We start from the raw sequence: 19,695 nt of genomic DNA, 5'->3' as shown, positions 1-19,695 counted from the left end.
AAATGCTTCACACTGAGTTTCTGTTTCCATTAATAAAGCAGTTAAACTAGACTGACTGTAGGTAACGTCTGATACAGGAGAAAGACAGAAGCAAAAGCTCCTGCAGGACTACAGTACAGGACAGCGTGAAGGACACACACTGAAAACAACGTCCTGCACTGTCCTCTGTTTGTGTTCTCACTTGATTTCTTTACAGCAAGAGACAATGTCTCCAGCTGTGGCTCACCGTGAAATGTCTTTTCCAATATACGCTTCATAAAGCGGAGTCTGAGGCTTGTAGTTGTCCAGACACAGTGTGACAGCTTCAACACTCCAGCAGCCAGCGCTGACAAAGGTGTAGCAGCTGGAACCTTTTTTTTTTTTTAAGGCGGATTCTAGCTGTGTCCCAATTCAAGGGGACGCCGTCTACGAAGGTGTTGCCCTTCGTAGCCGCTGTAGACCGCAGAGGCCGAACCGAAGTGGTCTACAGGGGATTTTCACTTTGCATCACCGCTTTTTACCGTTGGGTCACAAAGCACAGTTCCTGTTGTCTAGCTGAAATCCAAAACTTACATTTAACAGTGTAATACTCAGGCTCCCTGTCAGTGCTGTTGGCCTTCTTTACTCGCGCGCTATGAATCTTGGGATACGTTGGGCAATGAAGGCTCCAACCGTTGAATCCTTCGTTGGAAAAGAAGGACGCATTTGAAGGGGCCTTTGAAATGGGACAACCTTCCTAGTCGCCTTCAGCCTGTGAACTGGAACACAGCGTCTCTGACTTGGAGCTAAAAACGATAACAACGGCTGTATACTCCTTATGATCCAGTGAGCCATACCAGAGAGGCAGCATGCACAACAGTAGGGTCCTGGTCCTTTCATAGCTAAATGGAATGAAGCCACTGTTCCTGTTACTTAGCACACCTGTGTTTGAGAAGCCCAGGTAGAGACATCCTGACCTTTAGGATGAACCATGAACCATTGTTTAAGATGTTTTTCAAACTCCACAGCACCAACACTAAAGGTTTCCTCCCTCTGATAATCTGATGACATCACTGCAACACCACCAGGGTTATTTTTCTCAGACTTGACAAAGCTCCTCCAGAGACACAGAAAACATAATTCAACCTCTGTCACAAAGCTGACTTCACAAGAATGAAGTCAGACGGGACGACTTTTAAGTGTCAAAGCCCTCAAGTGGCCTTCGAAACACCAGGCCTTAAAGCTATAATGTGTAACTTTAACACATTAAACGTTAAATCAAATGTTTCCAGCACTTGGTTTTAATCACGGTGATGGTTTATTTGGTTGCCAGAGGCATTTCATCCAGTTTTAGATACTTTTTACACCTTGGTCATTTTAACTATATATTTTAACTGGATGAAGGGTTTTAGTCATCAGAGAAACAAGCTGGTTAAACATCAGCGGCAGCTCGGCTCGCAGCCCCTCCGAGAAGATTTTTAGATTTATTCACTATTTTTACCAGTTTTAATCACCTGCTCCGTTTGTGTAGAAGAGGAGAGCTCTGTAGAGAATTTGCCTCTGTGAAAACAACTGAATAATTAACTCTGATGGACAACAACTCCCATGATCCAACGTTACTTCAAGGTGAAAGTGAAAATAATTTCAACCCAAACCACACTATGTTTTAACAATGTACTTATTTTAACCAAAACCACGAGCTTTCCCTAAACCTAAGTAAGTTGTTTCTGAGTCTAAACCAAGCCTTTGCCACAGTCTTGTCACAACATAAAACCAGTAAAATAAGTGGCCTGTTCCTTTATTAAGATCTAAGTCTGAACTTCAACTATCAAACTAAAAACTTATAGTGATCCAGTTAAGAACATACAGTAACATGAGATCATGCTTTATCTTGTTTTTTCCTCATTCATTCGTATATTATTTTATTCTATGTTATTGTATAAAACTAGATCAAAAACATAAAATTAGATTTACCTGTAACATAAGAGCTTCTGTACTCTCTGTATTGTGATGTCGCAGTGTCAAACATGCCTTTTAACTCAGGTGGCGTTCCAGTACTTTCATTGCTATTCCATACGTAAACACACAGTTGAAAAGAATGGACTGGAGCCACTATGGATTGAAGTGGTTCACAGTCGATGGATGAAACCGGCAAACACAGTCGAGAGTCGTCCAAGGCCTTTCCATCTGCCCATGTTGATAATCTTCCCCCTGAGCTTCCTGTTCTCTGGGTTTACATGATCAAAGTTTGGATTTGCTTTAATTATTTCAGATCAATGCTGGCTGTGGCCACTGTGGAGACCTGTGGCCAACGCTGAGGCAGCAAAGAAGAAGAAGAAGGAGAAGAAAAAAAAACAGCTGAGTCGTCCTGTCTAATATGCACACAGCAAGGAGAGAGAAAAGCGAGAGCGAGGGAGAGGTGTGGGCTAATGCAAGGCACCAATCATTAGCCTTAAGTGTTCCTCATTATGTTCCTAAAGCCTCTGAAGACCTGAATCCCTAATTGATCTCATCCTGGCGTTTAGTAACACTCAGGAAAGCAAAGGAGCTGCTCGCTTCCCTGGCACTAACAGATAGGCTGCCAGGCTCGCCCGGCGAACACGCGCTCATCACTACAAATGAAGGCCTGATACTTGGACGGCTGAGCTGCCTCACACACTCCACTGCTCCGACAACACCAGAAAAACCACGGCAAAAACACACAGTCCTGTTTTCGCCTTCGCAGGGCGGGAAGTCAAACTGCCCCTGCTCGCTTTTAAAGGCATTATGGTCCATTCAGAAAAGATTTCACTGAACTATTGGCAGTGCAGATTATCAGGTAAACACTCTGCTGCAGTGGGGTCGTGTTGGTCTGTATTTTCTGGCTGTGTGGTGCCAACATTTGCAACGTGCAGCGAACTCAGTTATTTTCTGGCATTTTCTGTTTCTTTGCTCTGGATATAACTTCCACATAAGCTCACGTGTCCTGTGGGGGATTTGAATACATTAATTTTCAATGAAGAATTTGAATTAAAAAAACTCTACCACAAAGTGAACTCTCCCATCCATGGCCACAATAACTTGTTGGGGACCCGGAATAAAAAATTAGCAACTGAGCTAATCAACCCCTGCTCTTCCAACTACCTGGCTGTGTGGTGAAGCACGTTCATCTGGTAATATAAAAACACACGAGCACAAAACTGAAATAATCACAGAGTTCCAGACAAAGCCACATGATAGTTCAACATTTCTGAAATGAGGTTTCTTGATGAAAAGATCGACACCACTCTCATATCTGCATCAAGTATGGAGCTAGCTAGCTATATAGCCTAGCTTAGCATAAAGACTGGAGACAGGGGGAAACACAGCTACAAACTTCTCAATTGTTAACATGCACACAAGCAGAAATTTATATATGACGGTTTGTGATTCAGGGAAGCATTTACGTCCTGGAACTATTTCTTAGCAAACAACAGTTTATCCATCCACAGTGTGTGCACACACCCCGGAAACAACGTCGGCCACGGAGCGCTCACCTGTTTCTTCACGTTGCGCGGGAAAAGGGGGGGGCACCATTCATCTCTTCATTCAGTTTCAGTTTTAAGGAGGGAGTAGGGCCAGGTCAGCAGGAGCGACACGGAGCAACACGCTCAAATGACGCCGTTAAATCCCTTTACCGATCGTCATCCGTCCGCCATGTTAACAGCCGTGCTCCGGGAACTACCTGCACTCCACTCCGTTGTTTCATCCACAGCGAAGCAACGTCCCGGACTGGATCACTTGCTGACTGGACTGGACTGGACTGCACTGGACTCGACTGGACTGGACTGACTGACTGACAGTAGCCGTAAGTGCAGAGAAACTAAATTTTTCTATTTTATTTATTATAATTTTTTTTGTTTTTTCTGTTGGTGAACTGAGCTGACCGGAAGTTGAATTTTGAGTTCGGATTACATTTTTGGTTTTTGAAGTAAAAAAAAAAAATGTGTGTTTGTGTTCTTTGGGGGGCTTCAATGGTCAGTATTAGTAATAGTATTAGTCCAGTATATTAGTATTGGTAAAAAGTAGTAATATTCAGTTAGTTTGACATAATCATCTTAAATGCCTGGAGAGAGACCTGGCTGACACCCCTGATACAAATAAAACTTAGAAATCGTAACTTAAGAAGTCAAACTGTCACACCACTCAGCACCTGTACAGCATATAGCTTATAGCATAACTACTTGTCACATGGTCGGTGAGTCCAGGTTTTAGCGTGGACCAGATACAAGTTCGCCAAGACATGGTTGTTGTCTTTGAGGTATACATATATTTTTGACAGCTTTGGTCAGTACAAGGCGAGTTTTACCCTGCTACCAGTCTTCATGCTAAGCTAGGCTAATTGCCTACATTGATCTTCTCATATAAATCTTGGAAAGAAAGCGAATGAGCAAAAATCCTAAACTTTTAACTCATTTAAGGCCCTTAGCTTGTACCTTTTAATGTGATTCACGTAACCACAAACCAGTTGAAGAAGTATAAAGCTTCTTCCACCTCTGTTCCTAACTGTCTGAGCATTTAGCAAAGTTTGACTTTAGCAAAAGATCTTAAATTAAGGAGTCACCTCATGCAGTGTCACAAGTAGATAAGCAGGAATATATAGGTTGGATAATAATATTGTGTTGATCAAACAAAACAGTTCACTGACGTTCAGGGCAGGTTTGGGGTTTGATTCCCAATGGGACCTCTAGTGTTAAAAATGCATGTACTCATGATGCTGTGAGGCACTTTGGATACTTCGGAGTCCACCAGCTGTAATAAGTTTATGTGATATTAAAGCTTCTAAAATTAAAAAGCTTTGGGGCAAGTTGGAAATGAAACTTGAAGTCTACATTTAAATTCCCAAGCAGTAGAAATTTGCAGTTTGAGCCCCAGAGGCCTCGAACAGATGATTCCTCAGCATGTTTCATTTTGATCCATATTTTAAACTAATTAAAACATTAAATAACGTCTCTGAACAAATGGATACGTGATTTGTTGGGAAATTATTTTTTTCCATAAATTTACATTGTACTTTATTAATATCGTCGTGATTCGGATTTATTCTGAATTATCTGATGTTATTGATTATTTTTGTGCTTTCGTGTTTTTATTATATTCTTTTAATAAAGAAACTGTATTATAGCTGCTTAAACTTTAATACTGCAGTAGTGACACTAGTGAAACTGCTTATTCCTCCAACTTTTGTGTGTTTTTTTAACAAAACAACTTTACGATGCCACAATTATAAAGTTTAATTGATAGAAACTTTACCTGATTTGTAGATACTAGTATCCCCTTGAACTGTAATCAGAAAAAAAACAACCTGAAAACTCTTCCCTCTCTTCCTAAACATAAACTAACACTACGTCTTGTGTCGCTGTCCAACTCTTTCATTACAGAAATGCACCGTCGCTACCAACATTTCCAGGAACTCACCTCCACTGTAAGGGAGTTACAGTGCTGAGAGGCCATTGATAATATACTCTGTTATTTATGGTGCAAATCTGTCTCTGTCTGCTAATCAATAATGTATTATCATACATCAAGTTTTGGAAATGAACCTGCCCAGAAGTTAATTAGTGTGGGGATGGCAGCGAACTCCACCACAGCAGTCGATTGTTTTTCATTAGAGGACTTGGGGAAATTGATCACAGAAAAAAAAAAATTAATATATACAAATATATATATATATATATATATATAATATATATATATATATATATGTTATGATTTGTTATGATGGGAGATGTGAGTGATAAATATTGGCCGGGCACCTGCAGAACAAATGAAACAGCCTGAGGGCAGGTTCATAAATAACACAGTCGCTTTAATTTGGCTGAACCAGGAGTGTATGCTAACTGACACCGGATGATTTCTGAGAGGAGCGCCTGTGGCAGGGGGGAGGCGGGGAGCGGTTTCAGCTCTCCATCGTTCTGTAGTGTCCTTGAGCAATACAATAAATCGCAGCCGGCTCCAAAGCTCCTGCTGCTGATCTCTGAACTGTGACCTCTGACTTTCACGTTCACAGAAGCAAGAGCACGACAGACAGTTCTTTTCCCTCCGGGATCAAAGACGATTATTGACTTCTCAATTGGCGCAATAATTAAATCAATTAAATGAGATGATTGCATTTGTTCACTGGCCACACACACACTCTAATCAACCAGTTTCCAATCTATCTTTGATGTTCAATACACCCCAACAGTTACTGAGATTTTGAATGACTGTTCTGTTTGATCAACTCTTCCTCCGTCTGCCACATCTACCTCCGCTCTGCAATGCATTCTGGTCTATTGAGGCTGCTGACTCAAGTCAAATACTAACCGTTCTCATGTTCCAAATGACTACACCCAACTTTGGAATGAAATAATATGATGATTTAAACATTTTGTCATATAAACTTCTAAGATCAATACATGTAAATAAATCCTAATAAATGTTATCTCGTGACTCTTTGTAAATTTTTTGTATTGTAATATATTGATATCAGCTATTTAATATTGACTAAAACATCAATACTTGATTATGTAATTAACTTGGTGGATGGAAGAATTATGGAAAGAAAAATGAGTAAAAATAATCTCTGCACACTTGGAGCAGGTCGGTCGGTCTCTGCAGTAACTAGGTTTGTTTTGTCGGGTTTGGAAAGTCTGAAGTTTTTCTTTGCTTTTCAGACGACACTGTCTCTTCTTCTTCTACAGTATTCACTGCGTACGGGCCTCTGTTGTATTAGCCACATCTCCTATTCATGCAGAACTCAATGTTAGTTTGTTTTTTTCCAAGACAGAAGCTGCTTTTTTTCCCCGAGCCAAGTGTCATGTGTTGTCAAAGCAAGTCTCAAGCCACGTCTTCATTAGCATACTTCAAATCTAATAGGCTAACTATTAGTGTAAATAATGGTGTTGTTAACATTTTAGGTGCATGTGCTATGCTGTGTTGAAACTAAACAAAATTGTCATCACAAACAACAGCGACATTATTTATTTACATTTACTTCCCTGTCGTTTCCCCTGTGTCTGTGGTTTGTCACAACAGCAGGAAACGAGATAAGGGCTGAAAGTTTTACAAGCTCCACAACCATGAAAAGCAAGAAACTGAACTAAGTGTCTGCCTGTCTGCCTGCCTGTCTGTCTGCCTGTCTGTCTGCCTGTCTGTCTGTCTGTCTGTCTGTCTGTCTGTCTCCTCTGTTTCATTACAGTCAAGCATGGCACCTACACACAAGCAGCGGCCCATAAGACAAAAAACCTTTTAAAGAGACAGGTCAGTTGGTTGCAGTGTGTGTGTTTGTGTCAGTTAAATGCAAGGGATTGTGAAACAATGGCGGGAAAATTAAATTCAATATTAATTTAATACTACTGCTAATATAATAATAATAATAATAATAATAATAATAATAATAATAATCAGTCACAGAGATCTTCTATCTGCATATGAACATTTTTCTTTTTGTTAATAAAGTTGTTTTGTTTGTTTTTTTTACAGCTGAAACCTTTGAATGCAGAGGCCTAATATAAAATCCCTGGTGTGTCTGTGTGTTTTACTTTTAGTCTTTAGGGAGTCAAGTGTCAAATCTCATCAGGTTTGTGACTCAGCTCTGACTCGGGTCAAAGTCTCACGTGTCCGGCGTCAGTATTTACAGTAACTTTGATGTGAGCAGCGCTGCTCTGTTTTCCCCAGTGAGCAACAGCACCAGAGGAAAAAAAAAAAAAAGTCATTTTTTCATTCTTTTTCACTTTGAGTTTGACCTTGTGCTTCACGCGGACAACCGAGAACAGCGCTCCTCTCTGTTCGGCGTGTTCTAGGCTCTAGGTTGAACTTACAGTTTACTCGCAGGAAAACGGAGGCGAGTCTGCAACATGACTGTAAATACATGGTGACAGGCAACACTGAGTCACGACACTCACACAGCTAATGAATGCCACGACGAGAAATGTTACACCGAGTAAAATATCACTCAAGGTAACACCACATTCTATCACGGCGGGGTTTTATCTAACTGTCGGCGTGGAGGCTAACCTTTTATTTAATGAACAAACCACCGGGACCTTCAGTCTCTTTTTAAATCACTCTGTTCTTTCTAAAAAGTCAAACCTGTCCCACTTTCAATCCTGCCGGTTCAGGATAAGGACTTCTATTTAATATCAACAGCATCTGACATCCACGGCTTCTTTACTTAAAATCATTTATAAAGCCCACAAATGACCTTCTCTAAATCGCTGAATTTCAACATCAATTTATTTCATGAACAAGTAGAGTCGGATTTAATTTACCCTGTGACGTGACGGTGGAGTGTGTATGTGTGTATATGTGTGTGTGTGTGTGTGTGTGTGTGTGTCTATGTGTGTGTGTTCCTGAGGTCCTTACATGCGGCTGCTTTTTCAAGGCCAGCTCAAGGTTACCTTCCAGGAGCTGATAGGTAATGGGCTTCAGGCACAGCTGAATATCCGTCCTGCTAATATAAATAATAGATTACATTGTCCCTATAGATTCTGCATATATTTTCCCCTTGAACAGCGGCTTGATGGTGTTGCACATAAAGATCTGTAAGAGCAGCAGCCATAAGTCAGCCCAGAGGTGAACTGTTTAGATTAGGTGTTTATATGGACTGCTCTGCTTGTTTCCACTTGAGGGAATAAAGTGTTTTATTGAATATAGAAATCCATAGAGGAAAAGGTCGCTCTCTGCACATTTTGCTCGGGATGAAGATGAATAGTTTGCATACTGCGGGCTGTTGCATGCTCACGTGCTTAGTAACGATCTGTGCAAGCACCCGGAGAACGAAGGAGGCGATCAATCTGCGTTATGAGGCAGATGCGAAATGCGCAAAGCACCTGATCGAAAGAGGAATTTGTTTGTTTTTGTGCAGAAGCCGAGCTCTCCAAAAACCTGCAGATACTTTATTTGTCGTGGCTGCACTGCGACAAACGAGGCCGTAAAACCACACGGAGCGTGGCCGCAAATCACCTCCCGTGCCTGATTTTCTTTTCATGAACAAAGTGTAAACAGAAGAGCCCGTGCTTCTCTTTTTTTTCCATACTCCTCAACAACTGGAAGATAATAAATTCTGCACATAATTGTATCTAAATCTGTGAATTTAAATTTCCCTCGAGAGGAATTTACAGCAAACGGTACATATGCTCTAGATTTAGCATAAACCTCTTTTACCCCTGAAATGTGAAACACACATTCAGTGCAAAAACACACAGTAGAGGGCTCAGATACTTGCATTAACAAAAACAGGCGACACACACACTAACACACAAAAAACATGATGTTGCAGGGGGAGAGCTTCCCCCACAGCTTCCTGTTCTGACCTCAGAAATTCTGCTGTTCCAACAGCCTGGTAAAAGCAATAAGGCAGGGACGTCAATGGCTGTCCAGAGGCCTGTCAATCATTCTGACTGACTGATTAGTATTCCCTGATGGTCATGGTTTGTGCGTCGGCATTCTCCAAATGCAACGCTGACTAGTTTGATTAATCGTTCCTGTCTGAGCGGTCGATAGCGGTGGACAACATGCGGACGAGGCCAGAAAAGCTCGTCGTCTTCACCTCGTCCACCTCAGGTCTGCTCTTATTGCTGTGACTCTGATTCAGATACAGACTGTGAAACAGTTCCTCAGTATCATGGTTTATATGCACTAACATTGCCTAAGTCAACACTGCACCAGCGGCAGCAGAAGCTGATTCTATCATCAATCATCCAACTGATTAGCTTTGTGTCTTGTCAGCTTGTTAGCCAGCTAGCTGCAGTAGCTTACCATCACTGTCTACTGCAGAAATCAGAATGACTTCATGTTCAGGCTTTAAAGGCGCAGTTTCATCCATCAAAGGCAAAACACGCACTGTAGGACGTTTACTAAAAAGCAACATACATGTGGACCAATGGTCTCCAACGTTTTCCAAGCAACGATCCATCATTTCTTAACCTTATCGATACAATGCATTTTCCTGCTCCTTCACAATAAAGCTCCATGTGATTTGCTTCAGATCTTTAAATGTGAAAGAGCAGCAACAGGAAGTGATATCTTAACTGATTAGTGAGAATTAACACATTACCTACAACAGAAGGTGCAATGAGTTGGCAGAAAGCACACTAGCTTGTTTAGCTACTGAAACTAGCAATAGCTTTAGCATTAAGGATGTCAGTGTTTTTGCAGTTAGAATTTTCTCAAGCTCCAACTCCTGTTTTAAGAGGCTAAAATAAATGGGACCCTTCAGACCATTTACTTTTACTTAAGTCCTTGTTGCACTGCAATAAATAAACAAGCAAATGTGTCATTAATCTTAAATCAGTTTCCTGTGATGAAAAAATTGAGCTCAAATTTGCCTTTTTTTTCCCCCCAAAACAGTGACAGTGTTATGAAATGAGGCTGGTCCCTCGTTTTGTTCAAAAAGTTGAGATGTTCCGGCATCAAGGGAAATGATCTCACCTTCCTGACACTTTCTTTCACCTGTCTTGACAGAGTTCACAGATCTAAACCTGAATACAAGATTAAAGGTTTTGTTGAGATGAACGTTTCCTTCAGGTCCGGTCTCAATCTAAATTCTCAGCTCTACTCTCCTGCCTCTTTGATGAATAATAGGAGCAGGAACAGAGAGAGAGAGAGAGAGAGAGAGAGAGAGAGAGGAGAGGGGGAGGAGAGAGAGAGAGATATGTGCGAGCATTAAATGTGTATTCATCAGGTCTGGCCCCGGCCATTGACAGGCTAATCAATGTTTAGTAATAAGGCTGAATGTGGAATGAGGTGTGGGGGGTCCGGGTCGGGACGGAGGGGAAAGAGATATCAATTAAGCAGGGAACTGCAGAGTCCAGGCCCGAGGAGCTGAGACGGCAATATCCCGACTCTGGTTCATTAACTAAACAGTGTGTGCTGAATGCAAAACTCCTGCAGCCACCCCCCCCCCCCCCCAATACCACCACCCATCCCAACTCTAAACGGCTGCCATATTCAATGGAAATGAGGGAGTCGCTGCAGCAGGTAGAAAAACGCTTTTGATAGTTCACATAATGAAATATCTGAGAGGCCACGCAGGGAAATAATATCCGCACGCGACGCAATAAGGCAAAACGTGCAAGGCGCCCGCAGGTAGGCGAGGCAAAGCGGGGTCCCCGTACTGGTTTCCACATTACACCGCGAGATATTTGCATACAATATGCATTCAGTGTAAACTGGGAAGAAAAAAAAAAACAGCAGGTAAAAGTAAATAGGCTCATTCCCAGTTTGCAGTTTGTTCCCACAGAAAAATAAACGACAGCAGCTGTTTGGGCTCCACTGCTGCTCCACTATACCTCAGAGGATTTTCTTATTCCACTACATTTATTTGATGACTGTGGTTTTAAGATTCTACCTACAAAACATGTGTTCAGCTTATAGTATTGGTTATTTTACTGGACTGTCAGAAACTTTTACACAGGAGGCTTACAGTGAGTAGGGCAGAGGCATTCTAGTTTATCTATTCATCACTTTATTTTCTGTATTTATTCAACTTTCACTAAGTCAGTTTGTTGGTGTCGTCATTAAAGCTCTGCTCCCAAAATAGATTTCAACTACCCAACAGTATATATAGAAGTTAAAGGTGCACTCCAGCGATTTACTGTGGCGCAACATGAGGTTTTGGTGAACTGAAAAAGACAGAAAAATGTTCCAAACTGATGAAGCAGACTGATGCTTCACTCCCTAGTTTGGATCGAGTTTCAGAAACTCTGCATCGTACGATTCCCACAATGCAACTCGATTGCATTTTTCATTTTCCCCACCTGCCTCGTAAAAATCCCAAATCTTTCATTCTCTTTTTTTTTACTACACAACGTCTGTATTAAAATCAGGATTATTTCCTCAGTCTTAAAGCTTCTCCAGAGCAACAGAAGATACGATGACACTGTTTTCACTTGTAAACTAATTTTGAAAAAATAAGTGGAGTGTCCCTTTAAAAGTAGTTAACTCATCCAGCCACATTAACATATTCTAATTTATTAATGCATCAGTAAGAAGTATCCAACATCAAAAAAAATATTCTAATATAACTGACAGGTTCTTGTTACTTGCTGATGCTCAGAATTCATCACTTGCTTTTACAGTGTTTTTGCAACATATTAATTAAAGGACTGGTCTTCTTCCAACACTGCGCGTCAGTCGTCATGCAAACACACAAGTTAGTCTAAAAGTGTTGACTTGTGAGTGAGTGATTCGCTTTTGGTCTGAACCCTGTGAGCTCAACATGCCCCAACCCCCCCAAAAAAACCTGCTGCTAATATTTATGATCCCTGGGGAGCAATTTAAAGCCCGTGAAGGGCAGTGACACTTTTTCACTCTTTGTTAAATGCATTTCACCTTGTTGATGATGCATTAGACGTCTCAGAGTGGCCCGGAGCCAGATAACCGCCAGAGCCACCCGTCCCTCTTCTCTAGCTGCCCTCCATCTTTAGACACAGTCCTCTTCAAAACAACCTTGAACCTCTCGTCGTCTGTTTGTTCAACTGTTCTTCGTTTTTTGCTCTTCAGTGTCGTTTGATAGTTTTTCTTAACTTTTAAGATGAAGGTGAATGTTTTTACTACGACAAAATGCCTCCATCAGCTGTTACTGTCAAACCTGAACACTAGACATGACCCTCGTCATCGTTCACAAGCACCACAAACATCAAACCAGCCCTGAAATTCAATATTCAACCAAAACCAACTGCTGCTGAGCCCCTTCATCCACATTCACCCAACAACACCAGCTGACAGTGACACCGACCACAACAGCGGGCAACATCCCCCCTCGAGCATCCAGTCGCACGGCGGCGTACCCATTATTCCATTACTCCCCTCCCACTGCTGCGTACATTTCTCTTTTTATTTTCAGAATTCAGGCGTGCTTGAATGATTCTGTGGCCAGACACGTCGTATTCTCAGACTCTACTTCTGCTTCGGCTGCAGCCAGACATATTTTTACATTCTTTTTTTTCTCCTCCTCCCTGGTGTACCCATGTTGATTTTGAGGTCATCTCCAGGTCCCCTCCCTGCTGGAAGCAACGTTTTACTCATCCCTGCTGCCTCCAAAGTTGCCTATTCATCAAGGCCCCCCCCCCTCCCCCCTCACATGCTGCGTTTGACTTATCTCTTGTTTCTCCTTCTCTTTTGGACTCAGCTTAGATGTACGTCTAGTGCAGCAGCTGCCGCAGAATGAATTGCTGTTAATCGATTAATGGATTGCTTGTAATGAAAGAAGAAATTACAACACAGCTGATTGTGTTATTGAGCCGCTGAGGCAGAATGAGATGAGGATTTTCAGAAATGAAAGACTCTGTATGTAAAAGGCTGAAGAAAAAAACCCAAAAAGATTGAAATTGTTCACATTTCAAATCCATCTGTCTGCTGCACACCGACTGACGTGACCCACACAAGCGTGAACATCACAGTGCATGTGAATTTGTTGTTGTGAGCAGCTGTAAACAAGAGCAACACCTTAAATGCAGAAACATGTGCAGCTCTGCCAGTCTACTTCTCTCCCCACATGCCTGTTGACATTCTGGAGAAGCACGTCATGACCGCAGCCTGCCCACTAGTGGTCGCTGTTTGCACCTCAAACACACACACACACACACACACACACACACACACACACACACACACACACACACACACACACACACACACACACACACACACATATACGCACACACACACAAACACACACAATCCAGCCTGGATTTCAATGCGACTCAGTTCAACTAGTGCGTGCAGGCAGGCGTGCACATGAGCAAAAAAAAACACACTCAACCCAAAGGCAACTTTGAGAAGATTTCACCTGGGTCCTCCCCCCTCCACCCCCCCCACCCCCCACCCCACCACAAGACTTCTGAAAGGAGCTCTAATTTTAAAAGCAATAAAAATGCAAATTTCAGTTTCATCAAATTCCACACAAATTACATACACGTCATTTTTTTTTCCACTCATGAGGTCCATGTCATGCCTCTGCTTACCTGAAGAACACTACCGTTTCCCACAAATAGATCCCCAGCGCGTTTAGTCGGCACATTTTTGCCAGTCTCATTTTGTTTGGAGAGGGGGGGGTGACAAGGTGTTGCGGAAGGGGAGGGGAGGAGGGAGGGGGGGTCACACTCTTGAGAGGATGAATTCCACTCAAGAAAAAAAAAATCCCTTTAGTGGTAGAAAAGGAGGAGGAAGAGGAGGAGAGGGGAGGGGGGGTTGTGGTTATGGTTTATGACCTCCAAGGTGAGCCAAAAAAAAATGTTCCGCTTAATATGTGTATGTGTGTGTGTGTGTGTGTGTGTGTGTGTGTATGTGTGTGTATGTGTGTGTGTGTGTTTCAGATCCCAGAGTCGCCGCTGCCGAGCCGCGGGATGCTCATGACCTCACCGGCCATGAAATCATGCTTGTGTCCGCTCTCGCGCCTCCAGAGCTCCGTGGGAAGAAAAAAAAATCCACAAAATCCACCCCGAGATTGTGCTCAGGACCACGGACAGGGGCAGGCAGAGACACCGGTGGGGCTGCGGGGAGGAAGCTCGTCCAGGTTTTTTGGCTCGGTGGGGGAGAGGAGGGGTAAAGGGGGGGGGGGGGACAAGGGGAGGGGAGGAGGAGCAGAAGGGGAGGGAGGGATGGGGGTCACGGAGAGGAGGTTAGCAGCTCACAGGCTGCTGTTAATTGACACACAATTACACCCAATTACTCTTAAGTCCAGTCTGTGCGATCCACAGCGGTGACCGGGGAAATCAGACATATTCCTTAAGTGGTGGAGGAAAAAAAAAGAATCACGGGCTGTTTTGGCTGCTGCGTCTCACTGTCTCCAGAGCTCTGGCAAACTGTGCATGTGCGTTATATTCCCCAATTCCACTCACGGAATAGACCCGCGCGGAGGAGTGCTGCTTCTCAGATCTGCAGGGTTTTCTCTCACATGCATCCCAGAGGCAGCCGGAGCGTCGCTCTGGATCCGTGCGTATCGGCTGTTGCGGGACTCCCGGCGCTGCTGCTCAGAGAGGGAGGTCTGCAGGTAGAACAAGTCTGTATCCTTTTCTTCCTCTCCCTCTCCTTCTTCTTCTTCTTCTTTACCTCCTCCTCCTGCTGCTGCTGCTGCTGCTGCTTCTCCTCCTTCTTCTTCTCGTAGTTGTCTCCCAGGGGCGAGTAGTAGTAGTAGTGGCACTTGGCGCTGCAGCAGCACGGCTCAGCTACTCCCATTGTCTGGTGGTGGTCAAGTTGGAGACGCACCGGCGGCCGCTGCTGCTGCGCTCCGCATCCGCTCCCATCCGGGCACCGCTTCCGTTAAAAAGAGAGAAATAAATCATTCCCCCCCTCCCGCGTCAAGAGGTGAGAGTGTTATAATAACGTGCAGACCTGCGTGTCGGACTGATGTGGACCTTCTTCCATGGCAGGAGAGCGGCAACGACACTGGTCCGTGCCCGGCGCGCACACACAGACACACACACACGCGGAGGTACAGTACAGACAGCAGAGCCTGGCTCGGTGCGCTCCGACACTGTATTTTCTTGCTGCAGTCATTTAGCAAACTCCAAAAAACGCACCTCGCAGTGGATAGACACGCCCACAGGATGCTGTCATTGGCCCGGCGTAGCCCTGACGCCCGTCGCTGATTGGCCGGCAGAGGTGTCACTAGCTGGACATGATCTCTGCCCCTTACGCATAGATTCCCCGAGGAAAAATCACTGTAATAAGAAGTTAGTGTTGAGTTTAGTCTGACCTCACAGCCCTGTGGTATTCTTAAAGAGATATATGATGAGCCCGCGGTCTCAGCAGAGAGTCTATTGTGATCTTGCGGCTCAAACTCAGAGGAAACTCGCAGTGCTTCACATATGGCAAAAAAAAAGGAAAATAAGATCAATTAAAGTAGAACAAAATGAATTCAAATAATCTGAAAACATCAAGAGAAATAAGAGAAAATGAGTAAAAGTTCCAGTGCAGTAGTGAATTGCTCCAAATTGAACAAACTAAAAGTGTAATACAAAATATTTTTTATGGTATAATCATTATTGAACTTGAATTCTTATAGTGAGACTTTACAATTTCATCATCATCATTATTATATTATCATTATTATTATTATTAATATTAATATTATTATAGGCTTATTGTGTCTGTGGTGCTCGACATGAGTGATTAATATTCAGTGATATCTCATTAGAATCAGGAAACTGATGTTACAGATGTTACATCATCATGCTTCGGGGTGTGACATCATCACATAAGGACTCACTGTGAACTGAGGAGTTGTTTTTTTTAATCTCCCATGGTATTGCTAGTCTTTTTCTTTTCTTTTTTTTCATTGTTTCTGTGTTCATTTAGTTTTAGTAATTTCATTTCCAGAAGAGGGACAGTACATTATTCAGGAAAAAGAGTAACGATTACATTGAAGACAAACATAGGAAACACATTTGACAGCCTGCAGCAGGTGTAACACGCTGTGTGTAACATCGTTGTCATCTGCTATCTGTTTTTATTTTGGTCTGTTTCCTCTCCAGCACTAGATGAACCAAAGAGCAGTGATGTGAGTCTGTCTGAGGCTTTGCACCAGAGCGAGTTAATCTTAATTACTGCTGGTCAGGCTGCCACCAGAGCTGGCACTGATATGTGCTGTGTGGTCTCCAGAGGATGAATCTTAATCTGGTGTTTCTGTCAGCTGATGTTTCCCTCCTGGTGACACTGAAGAGGCTTCACATGACGGCTTCAGCGACACTTAACTCCACCACCACCATCAGGAAATAATTGAATTAAGTTGACTGATTCATGCTCCCCAGAGGATGAACCCTTGCGGCATGATGGTTTTGGGTTTGTCCGTCCCATTCTTGTGAACGTGCACATCTCCGTAACGCCGCGAGGGAGTGTCTTCAAATTTGGCACAAACGTTCGCCTGGACTCAAGGATGAAGTGATTCGATTTTGGTGATCAAAAGGTCAAAGGTCAAGGTTATGGTGACCGCACAAAACACGGTTTTGGCCATACCTCAAAACTTCACATAGCAATAATGACAAAATTTTATGACTCTTGATAAACAGGGATGTAACGTGAAACTAGTCTAGAGCGGCGGAGGGATACAACAGCGAGGCGGTGATTCTAGTGAGTTTTACTTTTTTTATTGAACAAAAACAAGACATAAATAACCAGAACACAAAACAATAAACACAGATCAGACTTAACACACGAGTCGCACTAAACACACCAAATAATGAACACAGACACATCACTCTCACAGAACACTGACTGTGTGCATATTCTTATCTTGTATGATGTCACTGTAATATTACTGTGATACTCTAATAATGTCGTCTGTGATAGCACTGTTGCACTCTCTATTTCTGCACACACACACACACACACACACACACACACACACACACACTCACACACACACTCACACACTCTTTCTCCTCAGGACCGTTTTGTCCGAAGTGTCCGCTGGAACGTGACTCTGATTCCAATGCCCACAGGCATTGAGAAACAAACACACACGCACGCACACACACACACACACACACACAACACACACACACACACACACACACACGGCTGCTGAATATGGATATGATGTCTTCATTAGTGTAAAGGGGAAGCTGCTCCTTCTTCAAGGTTTCTACCTCAGATTCAGGAAAGACACAGATGAAATAATAACAAATGACTAAACACACACACACACACACACACACACACACACACACACACAAACTGCATCTGATCGCCACGTCACAGGTTCATGTAACAAACACTAAATGTTCATATGCAGGGATGAAAAAAATAAAATGCGACAAATAAAAAAGTGAAACAATATCTGAGATTTTTCTTTATTTTCATGTCATTTTATAAAGACTGTTTTACAGTTTTCTCGAAATTGCTCCTAGACAGAATTTAAATATTATATTTTTATGACTTTCAGCAGAAGAATTTCATGACATGATCAAATTATTCCACAGATCTATTGTTTAAGTTTTTATAGTCAGAGCTTTCTGCCATTTAATGCATAACATTTGTTAAAAGCATCAGTTTTATTTTATTTGCCAAAAATTTCCTTTTGGACTCAAGGATGAAGTGATTAGAATTTGGTGGTCAAAGGTCAAAGGTCAAGCTCATTGTGACCTCTCCAAATACGTTTTTGGCATCTTGAATGCGATATCTCAAGACCGCCTTGAGTGAATTTCTTCAGGTTTGGCACAAACGTTCACTTGAACTGATCAGATTTTGGTCAAAGGTCAAAGATCCTGTGACCTCACAAAACAACATTTTTGGCCATAACTCAAGAATTGATACAATCAATAGATAGATAGATAGATAGATTCATTTTCTTATTCAGTCTTCTTTGTTCGTCACCATAACATGAGCAGAGGACCAACATGTACTGACTCTCCAACAGGACTTGCTCTTCTTTTTATAATTCAGTGGAAAGTGGGAAGTGAAAAGTGGAATGCAAAGGAAACATGATGAATATTTAAACCATTATGGCTCTTTATGTAAATCCAGAGGAAAAGTGCTGTGGTGGTTATTTATAGTGACAGCAGACTGTAATTGGCTTCGGTGGTTGTTTGGAGTGGGTCGACCCACCCGCCTGACCTAGTGCCGCAGAAGGTGGAACACGTGGAGGAGGGTTGGGACGGCGAGGAGCAGCTCAGACAAGACCAACAGCTGTGAGACCGGAGGGCTGCAGGTTCACATCCCTGATGGAAAAACTGTTGATACACAAAGTTCCTTTCTCCAGGCAACTTTCATTTTGTATCTGAAGCCTCAGGCTGCACGAATACTCCCAATAAAAATGTATTTGATGTGTTTTCATGTCCTCTCAAACTGACAGATAATTTACTGGGAGATGAAGACGGCCAACAGTTTTTGACTGGAAAAAGGAAAATCAAGTTTATTAGCCTACTACTTGTCTTACTTAAAGGTTCCATATTGTCCATGTGTAGTGTGATTATAGATCAGGTCTAGCTTCTATATTAATACTGTGAAAGTATCAAAGCCTCAGTCCACAGAGAAATGCACACAGCCTGTATTCAGAAACTGAGCCTTAAAACCAGCCGTCAGGACTTCTGGAACTTTGTGATGTCACAACAAAGCAGTCACCAAGCCCCGCCCACCTGGACCCACCATCTAATCCAAAAACAGGATTTGGTTTCTCTGAGTGTTTTTACCTGAAATCTGCTTTATTTTTATTGGATCACTCAGTAAACAGTCAGCCAATCAGAGGAGAGGCTCAGAGCCTCCTCTCTTCTGATTGGCTCACCGACCTGTTGTTACTAGAGCTGCAGAGAGAAGCCTGAGAGAGGAGATGTAAAACTACTTTAAAACTACTTCTTATGGATCAATACTTTAAACAAAACATCGTTGCATCTTAAAAATCTGAAACATTCCTCTAGAGACGACATTTCTCAATGTTTTTTATTGATGTTGTTATCTTCAATTAAAAGTTGCCAATCATGCCTTTGAATGGATTTCATTGATTTGTTGATTGTGTTGCTCAGAGTGTGAGTGTGAACTCAGAAAAACATCTGCCTGTCATTGTTTTTAATGCAAAACTTTATTGATCTCTGTAAAAGCAATATTTTGGCTCTGTGGAAGTGGCACCCGTTAAAAAAAGACACACATGAAATATTTATGTGCCTGTTTGTGAATTCAAGTACAGCATATTTAAAGTTTCAATTCAATTTTATTGGGGCAACATTTTATATAGATGCAGATGAAAGTATGAAACGTCAAAACAAAAAAAGCAAAAATATACAGAAAGAGAAAAGAAGA

General features: G+C 42.4%; 1 protein-coding gene across 6 annotated transcripts in view; it reads right to left on the bottom strand.

The window, feature by feature from the left end:
* The window catches only part of glra1 (glycine receptor, alpha 1), a 105,117-nt gene extending 91,071 nt beyond the window's left edge, over nucleotides 1-14,046 (bottom strand). For 5 of the 6 annotated variants that reach the window (XR_008828449.1, XM_056382938.1, XM_056382939.1 and 2 more), the window contains exon 1: nucleotides 13,926-14,046. Coding sequence is in view for 4 of the 6 variants with exons in the window: in XM_056382938.1 (XP_056238913.1) it covers nucleotides 13,926-13,996 (71 nt within the window). In the remaining 2 variants the exon portion in view is untranslated. Of the gene's footprint in view, nucleotides 1-3,473; nucleotides 4,874-13,925 lie in introns of those variants that run through there. The other variant, XM_056382937.1, reaches the window with a different exon arrangement.
* Nucleotides 14,047-19,695: the final 5,649 nt, after the last annotated feature.

This window comes from Seriola aureovittata, chromosome 8 (assembly GCF_021018895.1).
Source record: "Seriola aureovittata isolate HTS-2021-v1 ecotype China chromosome 8, ASM2101889v1, whole genome shotgun sequence".
In the NCBI taxonomy this organism is placed as follows: Eukaryota; Metazoa; Chordata; class Actinopteri; order Carangiformes; family Carangidae; genus Seriola; species Seriola aureovittata.
The sequence above is the reverse complement of the archived record's forward strand: the minus strand, read 5'-3'. Positions and strand labels throughout refer to the sequence as shown.